The sequence below is a fragment of the Pithys albifrons genome, chromosome Z (genome assembly GCF_047495875.1).
Source record: "Pithys albifrons albifrons isolate INPA30051 chromosome Z, PitAlb_v1, whole genome shotgun sequence".
Taxonomy (NCBI): domain Eukaryota; kingdom Metazoa; phylum Chordata; class Aves; order Passeriformes; family Thamnophilidae; genus Pithys; species Pithys albifrons.
This window is the reverse complement of record NC_092497.1, coordinates 48756696-48778559: the sequence shown is the minus strand read 5'-3', so window position 1 is coordinate 48778559 and position 21864 is coordinate 48756696. Positions and strand designations below refer to the sequence as shown.

Genomic DNA, 21864 nt, shown 5'->3' with positions numbered 1-21864 from the left:
TGCCTCGTACCCAACCCACCTCTCTGGCAGAGACTGCTGACAGGCTGCATACTTGCTGCTGGACACACTAGCCTTTTAGAGCTGCTTTATGTGCCTTCTCCAAAACAATTTATGCTTTAACATTTTTCTAATGTCTACTAGGCTCTCACATGTTCCAGAGAAGTAAAATTACCTCCTGCCACGTTTTGCAGCCAGTAGCAGACATGTACAGCACAGCACCTGGTCTACCATTTATTTCATGGCTGTTCCCCAAGGCCCTGATTCAGACAGCAGCTCTTTTCACCAGTCATTTCTCCAGAGTATGACTAAATCAAACAAACTTGGAGACAAGCACCTAAATGCTTTACTAAATTGCAACAAGGCTGATCAAAGATTATGGCGTGGTCATGACTTTGAATGTACTTAACTGGCCACAAGGACAGATTTTATTAACTCATGTTTTCTCCCAGGGATACTAAAAAAAGGGGGAAAAGTTCTAATTTAAAACACTCTTACAGTCTGACAACAGTCACCACTTCTTACCTGCTAGCCTGGGAACTGTTTGGCAAATTCGCTATGTAAGCCAGAAAACAGGAGGCTCAATCACAGCAGGGAATGCTAGAATGAATACTGTATAATCGGTCTCAACTTCCAAGCTGGGCTGATACCACCTGAAAAGGGCAAAGATTTTCTATTTCTTTTGGCAGACAAGGCTACCATAGACAGGATCCAAACCCCTACATATTCAGCGATGTCTGACTTCCATGCTTTCATTTTTTACTTTTATTATCCAGAACACAAAGACCTACACCTTAACAGATCATAGCTTTCCCCTTTCTGATAATTCTTCATCTCTTGGTCCACCACATCTGAGGCCCAGTACTGCTGCAACCTTCTTGGAGAAACAAATGCAGTTTTGAAGAGAGAATCAAAGAAACTAAGTGCTGCATAAAACAGAATATCAGGCAAAATCCTAGACATCTTTCTTATTTTAACTCCAATGTTGTTTCTTACAGCTTCAATTTGCACCTTAGAAGACTGCAGCATAAAAAAAAATAAGAGATTTGTCATGTGTTTGTGAGATTTGTTTGTATTTGTTCATAAATTAGGCAAGAAACGCTTTCCTTTTTAAGTGGAAGGCTGTAACTCTTTAAGAAACTGCTGAATCCCATCCCCATTTTCCCTTTGGTAAGCAAATAGGACAAGTAAAAAGCCAGATTTTCACAAGCTCTCAGCAGTTGGTACTTTTATTCCAATGGGAATGAGAAGCAAAACTATGCAGAGAATGCTTCTGAAAACTGTTTATTTTACAAAGCTGACAAGAAAAAAAGGTCATTCACCATCCTCACCTTCCTCAAAACCTTGTCACGTGCACAAAACACTGGACCCATTTAAACAGGCTGCTCTTGTCACCTGCCAACTGCCAGCTACACTGAGTCAGCCTCTGCATGCAGAAGGAGTGCATGCAAAAAAAAGAAAGGCACAATCAGATGTGCACGAAAGGACAAATACGTAGCAAATTACCCAGGTACTGATATTGGTAACTCTTCTAAGTAACAAGTAGGCACAGGGTCCCCAAAGCCTGGTCAGCAGGGTGCAAGATGTTGAAGAGGTCCCAGAACACTGTATAAGCCCTTCCCTCAAAAGGCAGCATAGGGTTAGCTCTTGAAACAAACAAGTGACTTTCTGTATGCACCAGCCCACGCAGAAAAGCCTGCCAAGAGGGAAAGAAATGCACTGCAGCTGTTTTTGTACCTGTTCTGTACACAGAGGAGGAGCCAGAAACACATGCCACAAGCGGTTAAATAGGCAAATGCAAATCCAAGTTCAGAGTGACAGCAGGGAAGACCCAGACTGTCTTCTCCAGTTCTTGTCTCCCATGCTCTTTGCTCACATCCAGATCCTTCCTGATTTCTGGAGTCACTATAGGAGGAAGGACCATCTGATTGTTATAGGCGATAAGCCTGTGTGTCTTTTAATGGCAGGACAGGGATGCACTTGTGCTCTCTGAGCCAGGTCCTTACCACCCTTCCCTGCTGCCATTGCCAGAAGAAGCCCTGCCCAAATATGTTTCCTCTGCACCTCCAGCTGATAACAGCATGGTTGATCACAGGCAGACAAGGAAGCCCCAGACACACCTCTAGGCAAAGATGTGCTCAGCCTTTGCAGTCAGAAGTTCAGCATGTTCCCCAGTTACTCAGCACCCATCTGTCGCCTGTCCCCTTTGGGCCAGAGCAGTCAGTCAGGCATCAGCCCCAGCTTCTGCCTTATGTGCTTTATCGGAGGGAGGAAAAACAACTAAAGTAGCAGAACTCTACAAAAATAAAACAGGTTACAGAGGCAACAGATACCAGACATCTCAGGTGTTTGAATGGAGTCCTAATAGGTGTCAACGTCCTCATTCTTTGGACCAGGGCATAGCTCTGTGTCACTGCCTTCTGCTAGGTCTGGATGGGGTGCAACACATTGCTATATACTACTCTGCGTTTGCTGTTTAGGTAATTACCTGAAGGTTGGCCCTCCCCCAGAACTATTGCTTGCATACAGATCTATACTACTTCACCACCTGCTATTTGCCACCCTCTCTCAAGATCCAAATCTTGACATTTTCTTCTGTCCTTCTGCACAGATCTGCAACACCTGGCAAGGCGAGGATAAGGGCTCCGATCACTGAGTGCCTGTAGCTCCTTGCCAGACTCAAAGCCCACATGCCCCCTATTTCTCATGCATTTTCTCCTTCTGACAAGGATGCAGCAAGGATGCTAGAGTAGTATCCCAAGAAGTCTGTGCGTTAGTGTACAGCATGGCATGTCTGCTGATACTGCTCTCAATTTTAAATTCCACTGGTTTGTACGACAAACGTTCTTCTAACAAGCCAGCATACATTATTCATAAAACAGCACAGAGTTGTTCAGCAGCATATGGAACCAATGAATGTTGTTTTGGTGTGGGTGGAGATAGGGTTGATAGGAATGTTTTAAGGGGAAGGAAAGGAGATAATTTCACCTAGGGAATTTCAAGTGCGTCACCAACTGGAGGAGAACATTTCTAAGAGAAACTCCTCTGTTAAAATCTGGTTTGTATGGAGAAGGAGGGAGAGGGGAAGAAAGAAAAAGAAAGGAAAGATTGTGCCAGATACATCACTTTAAAACAGAAAAGGATGGTTAGCTGGGGCTACTGAGAGCAAAGAAATAAAAGCATACAAGAAATGCATCCTCTGTAAAACTGAGACACAGGGATTGCTTGAAAAGATTTGTTCTGTACTTGCTGGTGTGTTTCATCAATGTTATTGTAAGGATAGCATATGAATTATTATGGATAAATAGAGAGAAGGCTAGAGAAGTGTTTCTTGATAGTGAAGCATCTACACAGCCTATTTTAAATTCTTTTATTGGCCCTTTGCATTTGTAGTCACGACAGACACAGACATTCAGTTCAGTTCAGTCGCAGAACTTCAGTCCATGGCTACAGGAAAAGAGACTGCTAAACACACTGGGTCACACGCCATCCTGAGGTCTCGCCTTAGTTTTTGAGCCTACTCACCTGGCTTTGAGCCTGCTTTCCAAAGAACAGTGGTACATCACTTCACAATATCCTTTTCACAGGATGGCCTGAGGCTGTGGTACTTGCTTAGATTACACACTCAGGATGCATCACTCAGTGGAGCCTGTATACATACAGGTGCATGTGTGTATACACATGTGCACAGAAGCACCACCTGATGTGTTTCAAGGAGATGATAGGTACTTGGGCTACCTAGCTTCTCTGACACTGGCAGCAGGCAGACCTCATGTGCAGGCACCATGTTGCTGCTTTGCTCATAGTAGCTAAAGCATGAGGGTAATAATCTCTAGTTCAGCAAAATAAGCTGAGTCACATCAGTGAAAAGTAACAGAGGGGTATGTTTCTGAGGCACAAATCGTTTAGATCTCTCTATTTTCCAAAGTCAGCTGACGCAGTCACAGAAACAGGTCTCAAGCATTGTAATCACTTTCAGTGGGAAGCAGATAAAATGCAAGGCAGTCCAGACACAAAGAGGGAAACACATCCACAGAAATATGAAGAGGACAAGTCTAGAAACTAAACCCTGCTTGAGACTAAGGGCATTTACATTGAATCAGTGTCCAGAAAAGCCCAGTCTAGAACTGAAGAGAGTTCCTGAAAAATGATGCACGAGCACACATAAAGAGTTACACTGATAAAAAGACCTCCTTTGCCATACTACACATTAACAACTTCCAGCTTTCTTCCACCAATACCACAGTACTGAAGAGCCAAAGCTCAGTTACAAATCTGTTCTCTAAATCACTGACGTCTTAGCAAAAGAGAGGGACAGACAAAGATCAGATGGGGGAACAGACAGATGGAAAGAACTGGGCTGTCCAAAATCACAAGACCAATCAGTGGCACAGTTGCTTCTCATCTTATCAACCAGGCAGGCATCACTGACAGGAATGCGGGGATCTTCTCATTACTCTGTAACACGGCTTTTACAGGTCTTAGATGCTCCACAGACACAAAAACCTTTCTATGAAATAAGGAAACAGCACAACAAACTGAAAAAAACCTGCAGTGTGCTTCTCAGATTAGTGAGATAGGCAGGAGAAGCATCATCTCTCACATAACAACCTACAGCACTCAGGAGCCTGTGAATCCCATAGAGGAATGAACACAAAGCTTTCATTACTGCAGTAGTTAACTGTCTCAGACACTATCCCTGGGAGAAAGTCCCTGCCCTGACGACATTACACCATACATACACAAAACCTGGAGAGGGAACAGAAGTACAGAAATTAAACAATTCAGCCAATGTCAAAAGACTCGAGTTTTCACCATATGCAGGAGACTTATCATGCACAAATCCTCTCGTTGAATATCATGCAATTATTCCATGCTTATGGTGAAAAAGCAGGGTCCCAGAGCACCTGCAAGATGCAGTCTACTTTGATATTCGCTGGACAAGCATATACTGCATCAGCAACAGCATGAGAATGATAGTCATGCTATTTCTGTCTCACAACTCAGCAGTATGCTATTTCTTAGATATGGTTAATAAGGTCCTTAAAACAGAGGATCATTAAATTGAACTGTATAAAATGCTTCATTTATTTCTGTTTGCAGTACCCTGTTATGCAGCTGAGGCTTTGAAATGCCATACAACCTATAAGCTGGCAGTGAGAGATCTGCTAACAAATACTGTGCAGCACTGGGATCTTTTCACCATAGCAGAGGTTTCTCTCAGAACAGGGAGGACATATAGGGAAAGGACAGTACAAGAATATCCATGCATATGCCTGCGTGTTTGCATGCACAGACACATGGTTAAATACTTGGCTGATGCTTTGAGATATTTTACCCTGATTCAACACACCCTTGCAAGTGCTTGTATCTTTTAATCCCAAGGCAGAATCAACTGGCAGTACAAATGAAATTAGAGGCACATTTGGTCACTGCATATAAAGTTCATCCAACCCTTGGAGACATGGAACCCCTTTGAGAGGGAGACAGCTACTAAAGCTCTTAGGAGTTCCCGTGTGCCTCTCAGTTATTGTGTCGGAGCAAGAAATGAGGAAAAAGAGATGCTGCATACAGTGGGGGCTTTTGCTTAGGAACTGAACAACTGGACTGGGCTGGGTAAGGAGATGCTGCACACAGTCACTGTAGCAGTTGGACATAGCCTGTGCTCCCAATCAGTACAATACTGATGTATTCCTACATATGCACAAGTGACACCTTCCTAATAAATACTTCACAGCAATATTTAATTATGCATGCAAGTGAGACACTATTTTCACCTAGCACACATACCTACTAAACCTCTATTAAATCACAGAGCTGTAGATAAGCAGCAAAACCCGTTTTTCTAGAGAAAAAAATCCCATTAAACAGATAATCCCAAAGACATCTCTTGCCAACTCAGGCACCTTACCCAAGAGCAGAGCTCTGATTAGCACTGTCACTAGCAAGTTTTCACTGTTTACTATTGCACCAAGCTCAGTGACAGGGCATTCATCTAAAATCCAATCACTATCACAACTAGACCTTTTTCACCTTCAGGCCTTTCCTCAAACACAGGGATTTTTTTTCTGACCTGACAGCAATTCTGTGATCACTGCAGACCACCCAGACCTCTTAACTCCTGCAAAGCATAACCTTTTCATAACACTAGCCCCACACCTACCCAAGCAAACACTATTTAGTTATTTACCTTGCTTTCTTTAGTAGAAAACTCAGAGGAGTTGGAGATTTTCATAGATTTTGACCGATGGGACTGCCGCCAGAGAGATTCTTCTCGGGAGTATTTCACCGAACCTGTGGCTCTCACCCGGACTTTGCTGGTGCTCTGAACACTGTTAACTCCAATCATTTCCAAAAGTGAGTGTATGGGAAGGGAAAGAAGAAAGCTAATGTAATTTCCCAATCCCCTGCAGAGGAACTGGAAAGGGTCACGCCTGGAGAGCCCAGGCTCAAGCAATCAGTGTTTGCTTAAAGCACACTAGGCTGTTTTCTCCAGCATCTTCAGGCACACGGTTTGGAGCCAGCCTGATTGTTCCAGGCATTGCTCACGTCACTGGACAGGGAGGGGGGGGAAGAACAAGAAAAAGAAGAGGCTGATAGAAACTCCTCCCCTGCTCTGCTCCCCTCTCCAGCATCAACTCCTCCTTCATACACACACTTACAGGGAGAGAGGTGGAGAGAAAGATGCTGGAACAAATGACAGCAGATCAAGCAAGAGATTCATTTTCAGTTCACGCAGCCATATTTCCCTGCCTTGCAACAGCCTTCCATGCTCATTACTGCCTGCAATAACAAAGAACATTCTAAAAGGAGTCTTCAATCACCTGCCAGCTACAGGCTTCTGGATGTGAGAAATATTGATGGATTACCAAAGCACTGGAAAAAGGAGTGAGCATGCACAACACCATAAGAAAGTACTGGCAAGCCTCAGAGAGCTGCATCAGCAAATTTCCACAACTCTAAACGTTTGCACTCATTAGCCAGAGTCCTTGGTGTGCCTTCCCAGGGTACAAGAGAGGGCAAGACCACCTTCATAATCTAAAAAGGACTCAGGAAAAGAGACGACTTTCCCAAGGTTATCAGTGCAGACCACTGTCAGAGTTGTGAGCAAGCAGCTAGGGGCTCATCTTCCCACTTGGTATCTAGGAGAGCTGTAGCTGTATCCCTCCACAAGCAAACTGCATGCTCAGTGGCTAACCCCACAAGTAATGAAGCTCCAGAGTGGCACCTTCCTTCTCCCTTGTGAGAAACCCATACAACCTAATGATGGGAGGGTCACTGCCATGGCCCATGAATGCTGGATGCACCACTCCAACTCACAGGAGCCTGGCTCCGGAGATCAGGCACACTCTAGGTGCCTGGAGCCACTCTTGCCAATGCACAGAGTGAGGGGAAGCCCACACCACTGCGAGCCAGTACTCTTACTCAGGGGTGGATGTGCTGTATAAGGGAAAAGAGATGTTTACCTCAGTGTTGCAAAAGCACCATCATTTCTGGCTCCTGGAGACCCAGAGTGTAGCAGACTGTGTATTGCCATGGCAACATGCTCAGATGAGACAGAGAGATTTCTCTGCTGTGCTTTGCTTAGCACAGGATCCTGGCAGTTGCTGACATGCACTGGAGCAGGTGGAGCAGCTTGTGCAACCAGTAAGGCAAAAGTGGACAATAAGGACATTGTCCCAAATCCATAAAGGGCAAACAGCTCATGCAGAAGGAACACTCTGGAAGACTCTGCAGCATGGGGACCTCACTGCAGGCTAACACTAGGCTCAGCAATCCGCCCCATGCCACCAGATGACCAGGCAAGGCAAGGACAGCAGCAGTAGCATCAGGGAGGACACCAGTCTCTCATGCCACTCACATCATGACACAGAAAGCTGCAAGTCTGTGCACACGGACAGGGACAAGGCATTGCTGCCCTGGCATGTTGGAATGTCCTGTGCTGAGATAGATCAGGCAGCTGAAAGCTGGCTGAAGAGTGTCCAAGTCCTCATGTAGACCTGAGTCCCATTCAATGTCTGCTGAGCCATGCTGAGGCACAGTGAGAGTTTGCACACCCTATATACATCACATGCACAACAGCACCTAGGGGTAGGTAAGATACAAGTGACCTGAGTGGGCTTTTCCCCACGTTACATCTTCCCGATCTCTTGCAGTCAGGGATTTACATTCTTACTGGGCAATGGCTCGATAGCCTCATTGTGATCCTAGGTGCACTTTTGCTCACAGAAGATGCTGCCTTTCTGACAGCACTCACCCCTTGCTCATGTTACCCCTAAGAATGCTACAGATGCAAATACTTTCCACAAACTGCAATAGGCATGGACCATGCTAAAGGACAGCAGTCACTGGAACTGGGAACAGGTAACCTAGAGATCCATGCAAAAACTGTCCCTGGGGTGAGAAATTTCTGATTCCTCACAGGTCCTGCCTCTGCCCTGCTTGGGGTACAGATTTCTTCCCTCCTAGCCAACAAGTAAAATGCATCTTCATTTCCACAACAGCCACGTCTAGCAAGCCCAATCCTACCTCACACATCAAGATCAAGTCCCAAAAGTGCTCCAGCATGTCATTGCCAGAGGGTAACTGAAAGAAACCTCTGGCAACAAGTACCTTCATACTCTTAAGTTACTTGTACCACTTCCCCATAAAAAGTGTTGTGTTACTTAACCCATCTGAAATTATCCAATGCTCATGGAAAAGCTTTTCAAAGAAATTCTCTTCTTTGGGGAAATTTTCACTGCAGTCAAACCACTCCAGATGATCTAAGCAGCAGGTCCCAACAAGTGCTACATAAATGGCCACAAATCACGCTCTATCCTAGCAGTCCCCTGCCTAGCAGATTATTCTCACTCTCAGACTTGTAAGGCCAACTCCCCAAGCTCCCTCAACACATATGAAATAATTATAGTCCCTAAATATCACATACTGACCTAAGCCAATGTCAATTATGCTGAGCAATTTTATTATTAAACATAAGCCAGACTGAGTCACAGCAATATTTCTCTTCTGTTGCCCACAGCACAGCACCATCACTGCTGCCTAATTGCAGCAGTTCATCTGTCATTCTCTGAGCTGGTTAGCAGATCCTCAGGTAGGACAGGAACCTTACTTCAGAGGGAACAAGTCTGTTTCTTTTGTAACCAAGCAGAAGTCCAAACCACCAAGGGTGACAGGCTGTTCTTTTTTCTATTTCTTTTTTAATAAATATGGAAATCACATCTTACCTCACCCTCTCCTAAAAAGAGAGCCTCCAGAGACCATGCTTTTGAAGACTTAAATATCTTCAGATTAGAGATTCAGTTTATATTTCATCAGTATCCCTGATTTTCATCTGCAAGTGATAACACAATCTTGTGTTCCTGACTGAGCCAGTATCCTGTGTACACACAGAGTGCATTCTGGGGAAAGACCATTCTTCAACACTAGAGAAGACTCACCATTTTAGAAATTAGGATGCACACAGGATTGATTTATATCTGTAACTGAGCAACAGGGATTTCTGAGGGAGAAGTGGGTTGTTAACTGAAGAGAGGGATAGAAGGGTTGGTTTTGAAAGAGGGGCTGAAATAGCTGTGCAATATCAAAAAATTAAGTTGACCACGATCAGGGGACCCTCCAGGTTTGTCAAGAATCTTCCTCTTGTTCAGAAGCCAGCAAAGCAATGATAGGAATGCAGACATTCACTTAGTTAGTGACACCACTGCCATGTATGGTCAGACTTTGCGAACAAAGATTTGGGAAGGGCTCTCCCCATGTGGGTGTGCCCTTCCAGTCTGCACAATGGATGTTTTAGGTGAGGCACAGTGTGCGCAGAACTGGCCCCACCGTTTAAGTCCTCAGGTCCATCTGCCACGGCCAAGTGAGCTTGCAGTGACATTGAAGTCCTTGGGACTGTCACAGTACCCGGTACTAACCAGGGCTGACCCTGCTGAGCATCCGAGATCTGATGGGATCGGATGGCAGGGAGGCATTGAACTGCCAGGGGATGGTCCCCACTGAGACTCAAACTCAGGTCCTTGGGATTCAGAGTCCAGAGTGCTCTCCATTACACCACAGGACCACCCAACCACTGCCATGACCAAAAGGATTATGACCAAAAGGATTATGACCCTATCTACAATCTTCCCTATCTGTTCCTCTAAGAAACAAACAATAAGCCAGTCAGGAGAATTTTTAACTTCAAGTCAAAACAGATGCAAGGGAGGAAAACCAGAGGCTGTATTATTCCTTCCATCTCATCCTTTTAAAGCCGCACAAAAGCTCTTCATGTGTCACAGGCACAGTGTCAGACTACATCACCCATAGAGGAAACAGGCAGCTGTTCCAATTTACTATGCAATAAGCTCCTTCCCATCTGTTCCTTTCACAGTCAAGTTTCCCTGGGAGGTGAAATGTACCCAGTCCTTACTTGGTCCTCCCAATGTTATTTAGCAAATCAACAACACAGGAAGAAAAGCTGCAGAATTCAAAGTAAAATTCATTGTTGTCTTTTGGTGTCCAAACGTAAGGACCACATTACTATATTTGAGGAACTCCAACGTCCTCAAACAAAGTCACGAGAATCCATTAGCATCATTTAAGCCTGATGCTAGTGACGAAAGTACAAACAACAACAGCTGACAAAATACATAAACACACATATATCAATACTTAAAATATACCCTTAAAAGCCAGTAGCCTATTTGTATGGAGCAGAAAGGTGGAACCATTTAATGCTGCCATTAAATACTCTTCGCTAAACAAACAACATTAAATCTTTCATAAGCTTGCTTCCTTTCTCCCTTAATCCTTTTTTTATTTCTCCTCAAAACAGAAAGCGAGAGGCAAGTTAATTCTTTTGGACAAGCTACTCACAATGGCTACAGAACTAGAGCTTAACCACTGGTCAACAATAACATTCCTGTACTATTATGATAATGATTTCTGAGATCTGCTGACTAGGGGGAGCTGACAGTCAACATTCAAAGTATCTCCAATGGCTATCCCTGTGAAGAGCAGAAATACTAGAGCAACCACTTAATTTCTACATGCATAAGCAACCAGGAGAACAGGAATCCTATCAGGGTAACAGCAGGAATGGTGGGAGAATGATGGATGACTGTACGAAGGCAACCAAAGTCTTTATGTTTTACGTTACATGACAAGCAGGTTAAAGCACATCCACAACCAGCTGGCTCATGGTCACAGTACACGTCTTTACAGCTGACATTTTTGATCAATAAACACCTAAAAGTGAGCAAACTGATAAAACCATAATGGCTGGCGGAAGATCAAATAATTCCTGATATTATTGTACCTCTCTGGGATCTATGCTGCATGTTAAGCCAAAATAAACCACTCCTAAGGTAAGTGCTCTGCTGAGAATGATGGAAGACCACAGGTTTAATGAAAACAAGGTGCTTGAGAGTAACAGGGATGCAAAGAAACTATGCTCCCTGTTACCCTGTACAGCACTGCAAGTGAAGAGATACCTTTAGCAATCTTCATGTTCCCTGCAGCAGATCTGAAAACAGCTGTTTCACAGACTAGCTGTTGCACTTCCTAGTAAACCACTATAGTATGCAAGGGAGAAAGGTTCTCACTTTGAAATCCTTTTAGGAATTATCATCTGCTGTCAATAGAGTTGATAGAAATTAAGTGAGCCATATAGTAGGCAGCAACTACCACAGACCACCAAGTTCCTTAAGTTAAAGCTGACAAATGTAGCTACAGAAAACAGCAACACCTCGGGGAAATCCATAAAAGCCCCAAAACCCTAAAATTCTCTATCGCTGTGACAGAAATCCACAAGATGATACAAGAACTGATGCAAAGCTTACAAAAGTATCATGGATCAGTTGCAAACAACCTGTGCCTCTGTCCCTGCAGTGAGCATGCTTAGCTTTGAGTCAACAGCACTGAAATAAAGCCCTCATCACCCAGCATTCCCACAAAGATCTACATTTTTAAAAAATGAAAACCAGTCACTCTCCAAGGATTTTCCCTAATTCAGACAGCAAACACAGTTACAACAAAAAGGAAAAGGGAAAAAAGGAAGGAGACGAAGAGGTGGGGAAACGAAGAGGGCAGAAAGGAGGAGTGCGGTAAACAAACAGGAGAGACAGGAAGAGTGGGAGAAAGAAAGACTGTGAGAAAGGAAGGGGCCAAAAGAGGAAGGCCGGAAGAGGGCAAAGTGAGAGAAGAGAGAGGAAGGGAATAGAGGCCTCTCTGACATCCACACAGGTTTCAAGTGGGTGTCACCTGTGTTTGTAAGCCTTGCACTATGAAAGGAGCAGCTCCAAGAGGAAAAATAGGTATAACCTTTGAAAACCCTTTCCTGCACGTACCTAGACACGTCCACCTACCTTGCACCAAAAGCAGGTGAAATTCTTTCTAACCTGCACAATGCCTTCCAGAATCCACTTGTCAACAGGGCAGAAAACCAGTCCCCTGGGTTTGCCCCATATTGGTACCAGGATCTTGTGAACACTTAATCATCCAAGGACACATGACCTCAGAAAGAAACTAAATGTTCAATTCAACATTACAGGAAAGGAGGAAAAACATTTTCAAAATTTAAGGAGCAACCTAGCACTCTTATTTGAAAGAAAACAATGTAACTGGGTCAGAGGGAGAATAGTCCAACATCATTTGAAAACAGTGATGATAAACGGAAGGAATACCAAAGATTTATAGAGCAATAATCCTAAAACTGTTGAAAGTAATGTTCTCTCCCCCTCCTTTTTTTTTCTTTTAAATATCGTATAAATTATATTCCTACTCCTCTTTCCCTTGAGATGCAGCACAGAACTTAAATTTCAAGCAGATCAGTGGGTGGAAGATCAAAGAATGTTTTTCAGGATTTGTTTTCTACCTACATGGAAGTGGGAGTAATATGTCATAGGGACCAAAATGTATGTGTGACATTGTATTAGAGATTTCCCAGCCTGAAAAGAGCCCAAAATGCCTCCTTTTAAGTGGCAGAGGGCATCATTCCCAGTGACTACCAGTCTGTATCCTCCTCACTGACAGCAAAAGAAATGCTAAGCTCTGAAGGGTGACGTTCATCCTCAGAAGCTGCTATGTATTTCAGCGAAGTGGGAGACAACTGACAGCCTTGGCTATCTAACAGGCTGCAGAAGCTGAACATCAAATATTCCCTTGTCTGATCAACCTGGACAAGACACTACAGAGACCTTGCCTCCACAGATGAAAATTAACCCCCCCAAACATTCATTATGAGTCTCATATTGAGCCATGTAATTGCAGCTAGCAGTAATGGAAATTCTTAGCTGACTCTGCTTGAGTTTCACTCCTTGCTGACACAAAAGCCTGGTAGGCTAGGTGAGATCTTTTGAATAACAATTGGAAAGTAAAGAGATGAAAGGTTGGAGGAGCAAAAGTAATTCAGAGAAATGCAAATTGTGAAGTGGAAACCATCATGAAATGTTGCATCCATCTCCAGTACCATGCCTAGACCATGCAGGGCAAACCTTCTTCCTGAATCACCATTACAAAATTTTATGTTTTAAGCCTTGTACAAAATACTGCTTTCTCTGCTCAGAGACACTGTTGATGGGCAGTATTAGGCTTTTGCTATGATGAGGCTTTCCTCAACACACTATCTGAGGTTATTTGACTTGAGAATATGAGAATAAACAGATTTCATATTTTCTTTTTATATGCACTGACGTAAGTTCCTGGAATGCAAAAAGAAAATACACATGCATTTGAACAGGGTAGAAAGGTATTAGGACCTCTGTTATTCAAGGGACACAAAACAATGCACACATGATCACAAACTACTCCAATTCACAGCTCTGCACAGGCATGCTTTAATTGGTTATTACTCTTAAAAGGACAAATGACAACTGCCCAAAAATTGCAAGCCAAAGGAAACATAGCACGAAGGTTCTCACTAAGGCTGAAGAAGACTGAAAATGAGCCAGGTGTTCTCTTCAGTCAGTATGGCTCTGTGGCTCCTCAGAGAGTGAAAGTATGATTTCACAACTGTTTAAAACCAGGATTAATGATTTCATCCTGCATCCCCCGGCTTTTATACTGCGGGATGAGATTCTCTTGTCTCCTAGCAGCTGAAAGGGGCCTTCAGCAACAGACCTTCCATTTCATTCAAGTAAGAAATGGCCCAGATATATATTACCAACAGAAATATTTATAAGAGGAAAAACTTTATTTTGAAGGAGAAACAAGGAGGCAGAGCTCTGTCTTCCTCAGTGGAGCAAAGACACTCGGTCCCCTCCAACCTCTCCTCTGCCCACAGCTGCAGCATGCTCCAACAGTCAACGCCGTCCTCCTGGGGCCCTTCTGACACACTGTCACATGTTTCTGTATCCACAAATTCATCAGGCTTTCCTGATGTACACAGCAGTCTGATTAGTGTGAAGGAAGGGCTGGGGGCGTGCAGGGTGGAATTAGCCACCTGATAGTCATTCCCTTCTCTCTGCTAAATACTTGAAATGATGGGAATGGATGAAGCAAAATTCCAGTAATTCTCTTTAAATTGCGCGTTAATTTTGGAGGGCTTTTAAAGAGGATTAAAAAAAGAGAAAGAGAAGGCAGAAAGACAGTGGCAAAAAAAACCCCAAAACTCCTTAATTAAAGCACAGGGAACTGACAGCAAAATTAGATAAACCCTACCTTGCAGCTTCTACAGGAAATTGTGTATCTCAGGAATTCTGATTAAGAATTCAGATAATTCAGGAAATTAAGGAGGACTGTAGAGTTCAGCACTAGCAACTCCAAGCCAATTCAGTCACTTCATTACAGTGCTTCTGCAGGAGTAAGGCCTATTCAAAAAACAGCCACTGAGAAAGAGCAGATCTTTTAACAGTATTGGCATCTTATCCCCATCGGCAGGCCCTGCCAGCATTACTCTAGCCAAGTTCCTGTAGAGCATCCCAGGTCCCTCAGCATGATGGAGGTTCCCACATAGTACAATAGGTCATAGAAGAGCTACCACCTCCTACCAGAAGACACACAGGCGGGTATGACCCCCTCATATCCAGTGTTTGTGTCACAGGGCAGCAGCACAGTCAGCAGAGTCAGCTCCCAGTCAGAGACTGGGTGATGCCTCTGATTCCATGAATGAGGTACTTTGGATACTGTAAATGCAGAGGACATTTTTTTATGTAGGACAGGCAATACTTTGCACACAGCCTGACAACAGAGTACCCCTCCCAGGACACTGCCTAACAGAAGCAGGGATCCATTTCCTCAGAGGTGACTCCTTGCAGGCTCTCTGTGGACCACACCAGACATTTTCTTTTCTTGCATATAAAAGGCCTTGCTGTTGCCACCTTGCTAGAGTGTACTCCCACACACCTTGCCATAAGGTGACAGGTCAAAGACACAGCAGCCAGCACAATATTGGCACTTTATTTGTGAAGACCACACTGCTTGTAGTAATTGAAGCAATCACGCACGGCCAAAATTAGGCTCCTTCCAAACCAATTGCCTTCTCACTCCAGAAAAATCTCGTGATGACCAGCTTTAAAGAAGGCTATGGTCACATAATACAAACCCAGAGTATCATTGTGAAGATGGTGTTGCTATACCAGAATAAAGCTGGTATAGGCATGCAAGAAAGGAAAAACCCCTATGCTGTAATAATGAGGTTCTTCAGATTGCCAAAATGTCAGACTGATTTTGTCATCTTTACAAGTAGGGAGACCCCAGCCATGGCTTCCCTTTCTACAGGAGTAAGAGAACAACAGTCTAGTCATGACTCTCTTAGGCTAACAACCCACAGGCTGAACTTAGTTGTTTTAAGTGTTTCTAATGCTAAACTGTTCAGCCCTCTCATTAATGGTGGTGCAGCTTCTCTCCTCCAGCTTCCCTCACCATCTGCAGCAGCTAATCTGGGATGTCAGCTAACTCCACTCTGAGGACAGAGAACTGCAGCAGGGTCCGTTTGTCTCTCAGTCCCTGTGAACCTATCACTCATCCCCTCCTGTAATGCTGGTATCTATGTGATTCACTATCAGCCTTAGGAGCAAGCCCTGAGCCACTCCGGAGCACAGTACTGCAGCACTAACTGGAACATTCCTGCATTTAGCACTCGTTCCAACACATCAACTCACCAGGACGAAAGGAACTTTGCTACAGTATAAGATCAAGGCTGAAATGTAGGATTACCTTGCTTGATCACAATTTAGTACCATATAAAATTATTTATGTGCTTCGACTGTGACAGCTCAAAGGATAGTAGTTTCAAGAAGTCTTCCAGCTTTTGAAAAAATTAACTTTCAATAGCATTAGTCTGCCTGTTTTAGCAGATGAAGCACCTACATAAGCAAGACCCACAGGAATAGACGCTCCTGATTCACACTAGAGAGAAAAATCTCAGCTTGGGAAGCTGGTTCTCATTTACACAGAATTTGCTCCAGTTTGAAGGCATACAGGAACCTTGCAGTTAAGTTTAAACTACTACTCTACAGTGAGAATGCAGTGACAGTACAGAACTGGGAATCAGGCTACTATCTCCATGTCTAGTCTTTACTAGCAGCTGATGGCAGATAAATGGGATGTGTGATGGACAGGCAAACTGGAGCTACGTTGGAATAAAAGGTGAAGTACATCTATCTGCTTGCCTGGCAAAGTACTGAATACGTGAGTACTAAAAGCAGATCCCATGGGAAGTAGTGTGCTTTTAATCATGGTTTGCACATTTGTCTTTATGGGTTCCAACTTTAAAAGCAACCTCAGATCTGACTGAAGGAGCAAGGGAAAAGAAAAGGCAATGAATCTTTGTACAGATAGGTGTATGAAAGCAAAACTTTTCTCAGTGTTAATGATCAGACAGTAAGACAAAAGGTGAGCAAAATTGTATTAGCATATCTCATTTCTATCTCTAGCCAGAGTAATATATCTGTTCTCAAAGTACTACCAGTGACACACTGAGAATCAAGCTGTGAAGGCCTTGCACTGGTTACAAAAATGGTCTCAATGTTGTGAAAAAACTTTAAAAAATGAAAAGGATGGCTCCCTCACAGAAGTGTAAAGAAAGAAGCAATTGGATCTGACGTCCCGAGTTTTCCAAGGCTGATCTCTCCTCCCAGGTGGATGCTCGCCCCTTGTTAGGTTATTTTCCTATCCAGATGAAACACTCAGGGCCACACTGCACTCAGGAGCACTAAGGGTGAAGGGATTGACTGAAGGCAACATTTCATTGATGCCTGTCAGATGACTGTCCTGGATAGCCTAAGCAGTATCCACACACCTGACTGTGAACTGGATCTGCAGTAAATGCTGCACAGAGCTTAACAAGCCCTGGATGAACACTCAGCTATCCCCCATCTTTTTTGCCCTCCAACATTGTTCAGCTCTGTCCCAGGACTCAGCAGAGTTGAAGAGCTTCATACAGAGGTGCAGCAGAACTATGAGGAGAACACAGAGAGAACAGAGAGGCAGAAATGTCCTCTTGCTTCCCCACAGGTCTGCATTACTCACCCGTGGGTGCTCTGGATCTCACTCCCACAGGGGCACACTGCCACCCTGTGGAAACAGTTCTTCCTCTCCCAGGTGGCTGGGGAAGGATGCGAGGAGATGGCTTGCAGCCTCACCAATGCTCATTAGCTACAATGCTAATGCTGTAGCAAGCCATATGTACTTTGGTGCTTGTGCTGCAGCAGGGCTCTGTGAATTTAATTTATTGAGACTAATTCAAAATTAATTTTTGCTAAGTCTCTGCAAACACTTATTTAGTGGCAGGATGGCTGCTGTGGTCACTGTAGCTACTGTAATGCACAATTACTGCCACTCACTCCACTCCCCTCCGCTGAGAAATTAAAAACCAAGGGCCAGGTCAGTTCATCTGCCAACCTTCAGACAAGCTAGATGAGAGACCAAGGCTGGGAGTCACCTCTGTCCCCAGGATATCAAAGCAGCACACAAAAAAGGGCAGAAAGCCTCAGGTAAAGTGGAACATTGACACTGAACTTCTATCTGTCTACAACCAAAAAATCCTGAGCCCTGGTCCTTGCTTTGGGTAGGCTGTGAAGAGCTGGACAGCCCTAGCATTAGAAGGTTAACTCTAAACACCAAGGTACACAGGAAAATAAACAGCAGGAAAACAAACAGCAGGTGAGCACCAGTGGAAGTCTCTCACCAGTACACTCAGAGGGTTATTTAAACGCAGGTTTGAGATCTACTTATTCAATAAGAGCTGTAATTAGCCCACAAATTAATCTCAACACAACCCTCTATGGCAAACTGAGAAATGAGATTCCTTGGAAGAAAAAATAATTTAAGTGTTGCTGCTGACAGATGAAGGCCCTGTATCCAGATTTAAATATTAAAGACATTAAATCTAAAATAAAGGGGTGTTGAGTTTATATTCCTAACTACTTAGTAAGAACCAAGGTAGGAGGGTGCAACAAAAGCTCCCTGTGGAGAATGAAGAAATTGAAGAAATTACCAATACTACAAAAGAAAGTCTGCCACTTGTAACCACACAGGTGTACATCTGTATTTCCCAACGGGCCTGACACAAAACCCACAGAAGAGATAGCAACTCTTTTAATTTACCTCAGTAGGCTTTGGGTCATGTCTCAGATGCAGCGGCCTCTTATTTTTATTTCCATTACAAAAATATAAAATAAAATAAAATTATGAACTCAGTGTATGCGCACCTGCCTTCATTCAAACAGACTGCTGTTTCATCCCAGCAATCAGACAAAAAATAAGTTAAACATTCTCATTATTATGGAAAATGAAACAAGATTTGTCCTGCTTAGCCTTCTTTGCTGTTCTTCAGATTTAACTCCTGGCACAAACTTAATGAACAAAACCTGAAGCAAATCACCCTGTGCCAGACAGCACATTATAATCTGAAATTACATCTTCAGTTCTAATGTGAAAACCCCAAAGCACCTTTGATGAAAAAACACACATGCCTTCGAGATACACAGAGATCAAGATGAGCTCTTATGTATTCAAAGTCAGAACCAACTGGCTGCTTCTGTCCACTGTTATCAGGAGACAGCATCCTGGGTTGGCATGAGCACAGGAGTTTACAAGGCACACAGCTCTGGAGCTAGCCCTACTGGAGCTCAGTCTCGCCTCTCTGCGCTGCAGAGAATCTAAATCACTATCCAGTGAAGACAACAGGCAAAACAACAGAATAAACACCGTATATATTATGTATGTTCTGGGAGGAGAAACGAGCCCATCAGTTGTCACATTTGATAACAAGATTCAGGAAAGACAAGACAGGTATTCTGTTTCGAACCATCTCTCAGTAAAAATGAAACCCACATTCTGTAGTTCATTCCTTACCTTCAACAGCCCTTTCGGGAAGTCTTTGCCATCATTCATCCCCTGAAGGTTAGCAACAAACTCTTGACAGGTCATCTTTTTCCCAATATTCTGGAAGGGATATCAGAGAAACACAGCATTATATTCCTGCTGCTTTCCAAAATGATATCAATGAACAACGTCAAATTAAATTCACCTCCCTGCTCTCATTTAAGCCCAAGGCAGGCAGCACTAAAAAAGCATCCAAGAGACTATTCAGAGAAAAGCATCTTTGTATGTATAATAGCTAGAAAAGGGAAGGTGCATTTGCACCGAAGGGCCCACATACCCATCCAAACTCAAAAACAACCTAATGTTGGAAGGTTATGAATAGGGCAGTGATGAAGCTCTGTAGTATCTGCATGGTGCTTTAAATCCATGTCTCAAAAGGCTCTATGAGTCTCTGATGGAAAAGCTCTACTTGAATTTGCTGTGAGGCACAAGGAAACAGCTGATGGAGGCTCTTTTCAGACCTGCCTCTTACAATTTCCAAAGCTCCCTTCCAGGTAGCAACTGCCCTGAGTTGGATTTTGACGCCCCAGAGTGGCCATTACCTTTTCAATTCACAAGCTGAAGTTGCCTTGACATTTCCATTGGATTGTTCTTTTTCCTGTTCTCTGTTCTCTCTTCTCTCATTCTTAGGCTGAAAGTTGCCCAACTAAACCCCAAATGGGAAAGGAACGGCTATGTTCATGTAGGATCCAAACTGTTGCATACAGAGGCTTGAGACTGCCCTAACTGCTCTTGAAACCCAGTAACCACCACCCATCAGAGAAAGTGTTTGTACTCAGTCCCTGAGGTGCTATAAGTCCCACATTTAGCATGCAGGGGGCCTTGTGAGTGGGCAGCAACAACAACACTGCATTGATGAAAAATGAAAACAGTCTCAAGTGAGCTGTGAAAAGTGGTACAGGCAGAGGGAAAACAGGGCCCTGTGACAATGATGGTATGTGTACGGATGGCACCACTGCCAGTCAAGAGAAAGGGGTCAAGATGATTTCTCAATGGTCAGGGTATGCTTTGTCTGCCGAATACACCAGAAGAGCTTTGTGCAAAGACAGTTTCTTGGGCTAAAAGCAGGAGCTGAAATTAATATAGAAGTGAAGCCTGAAGGAGAGCACCAGTTGCTAGTGCAAGTCATTCAGTGTTAGCTACCTGAGAGCTTGGACTGCGCATCCTCTACCTCCCTTTCATAATGTATGATCAGGGAGAGACGGAAAACCAACAAATCTTGACCATCAACCTCACCTACAGAGAAAAGAAGATCCCACAACCTGTTGCCAGCACTGATCCGCAGAAAGAAGGCAAGCAGTAATATTGGAACAAAGCACAGCTTGCCACAACAGGAAGGCTCCTGACAAGACAGTCTGGCTGTAACTCTGGTTTTCTGGTTGCTAAGCTTGTAGAACACAGCTCAAAACTGCAGTCTTTAAGTGCAGGCTGGAGCTGGTCTAGTAGACTTGCAAATACTTTCCCTTCTCCCCGAGACTTCAGTCTCCTTCTGTTTGTTTCCTCCATGCAACAGTTTTCAGCTTCCCCATGATGGCCAAAACCAACGGTAATGTGGCATCGCACAAAAATGACTGTTTTGGTCCAGGACCAAAGGTAACATCTCTGCACAATGCCACAAAGGTTTCATAAGGTGTGCCTGGTGGTCTAGAGACACCTTAAGAGTCTCTAGCTCCTCTGGGTCATGACCTCTGTGCAGACCAGCAAGCATGCATCTTCAACACACAGCCAGCCAAAGTCATTTAGTTACAAAGAGAAATGAAATGTGGCAAGACAGGGAAAATAAAGGGATAAGCAAGAGTTTGCCTACAAGAGTTAAAAGGAAGTGTGAACTGAAGGCAGATCAGCTGCACTAGAGCCCCACATGCAGCTGAGCCTATTGTGAAGTAAGTGACTGCATGGTAAGTGCATCAGTAACAAACAGAGCTCAGAGTAGACAAGCCTGGTGACTCATTTGCTTCCTGTTCCATCAGAATCCTTGTAAAGATGGGGCAGACCACTATCTTTGTTAGAAAACAGGCAATTAGGCATATCTTCAAGGACTGTATTCCCAGTCAAAAATGCCACACCTACCACCTATGTGGAAAAATGCAAAGCCTAAGAGGAAGATCAAAATTACAGGAAATCAGAAGGTGACACACACGTGACAAGCACAAGTCTGGCAAATACTACAGCTGCATATCCCTAAAAGTACTCTATCAACTGCCAGTGGGGTAAACCTCCTAAGTTACGCACTGGAAAAACAAGAGTCATCCAGGCTTCAGCTGCAAATCAGCAGCAATGATGGGTCAGAGACAGATTATTTACTCTAGTACCTAATGAGGACAGTTGGGCCCACTAAAGAATCACAGGGAGCAATGAGAATTGCTGTCAGGCTGATGCATGACCATTTGTTCTCTCTCACTGGACTGTGAGGCCAAGCAGGCTGGAGAGCAGGAATGCCAGAGAGTGGCATACCTGTGCACAACATCTCAGGTGTACTCAAAAGCAGTTGCATGTGCTAAAAGGCACACTGGGACACGTTTCCTACCCCTGCTCACCCTCGTGTCACTGATGCACTCT

At 43.9% G+C, this 21864-nt stretch overlaps 1 protein-coding gene across 4 annotated transcripts in view; it reads right to left on the bottom strand.

Annotated features, from left to right (window-relative positions):
* The window catches only part of PSD3 (pleckstrin and Sec7 domain containing 3), a 116865-nt gene that overhangs the window by 40781 nt on the left and 54220 nt on the right, over positions 1–21864 (bottom strand). For 3 of the 4 annotated variants that reach the window (XM_071580864.1, XM_071580865.1, XM_071580866.1), the window contains one exon: positions 19276–19365. In XM_071580864.1, the coding sequence (XP_071436965.1) occupies positions 19276–19365 (90 nt within the window). Of the gene's footprint in view, positions 1–6187; positions 6528–19275; positions 19366–21864 lie in introns of those variants that run through there. The other variant, XM_071580867.1, reaches the window with a different exon arrangement.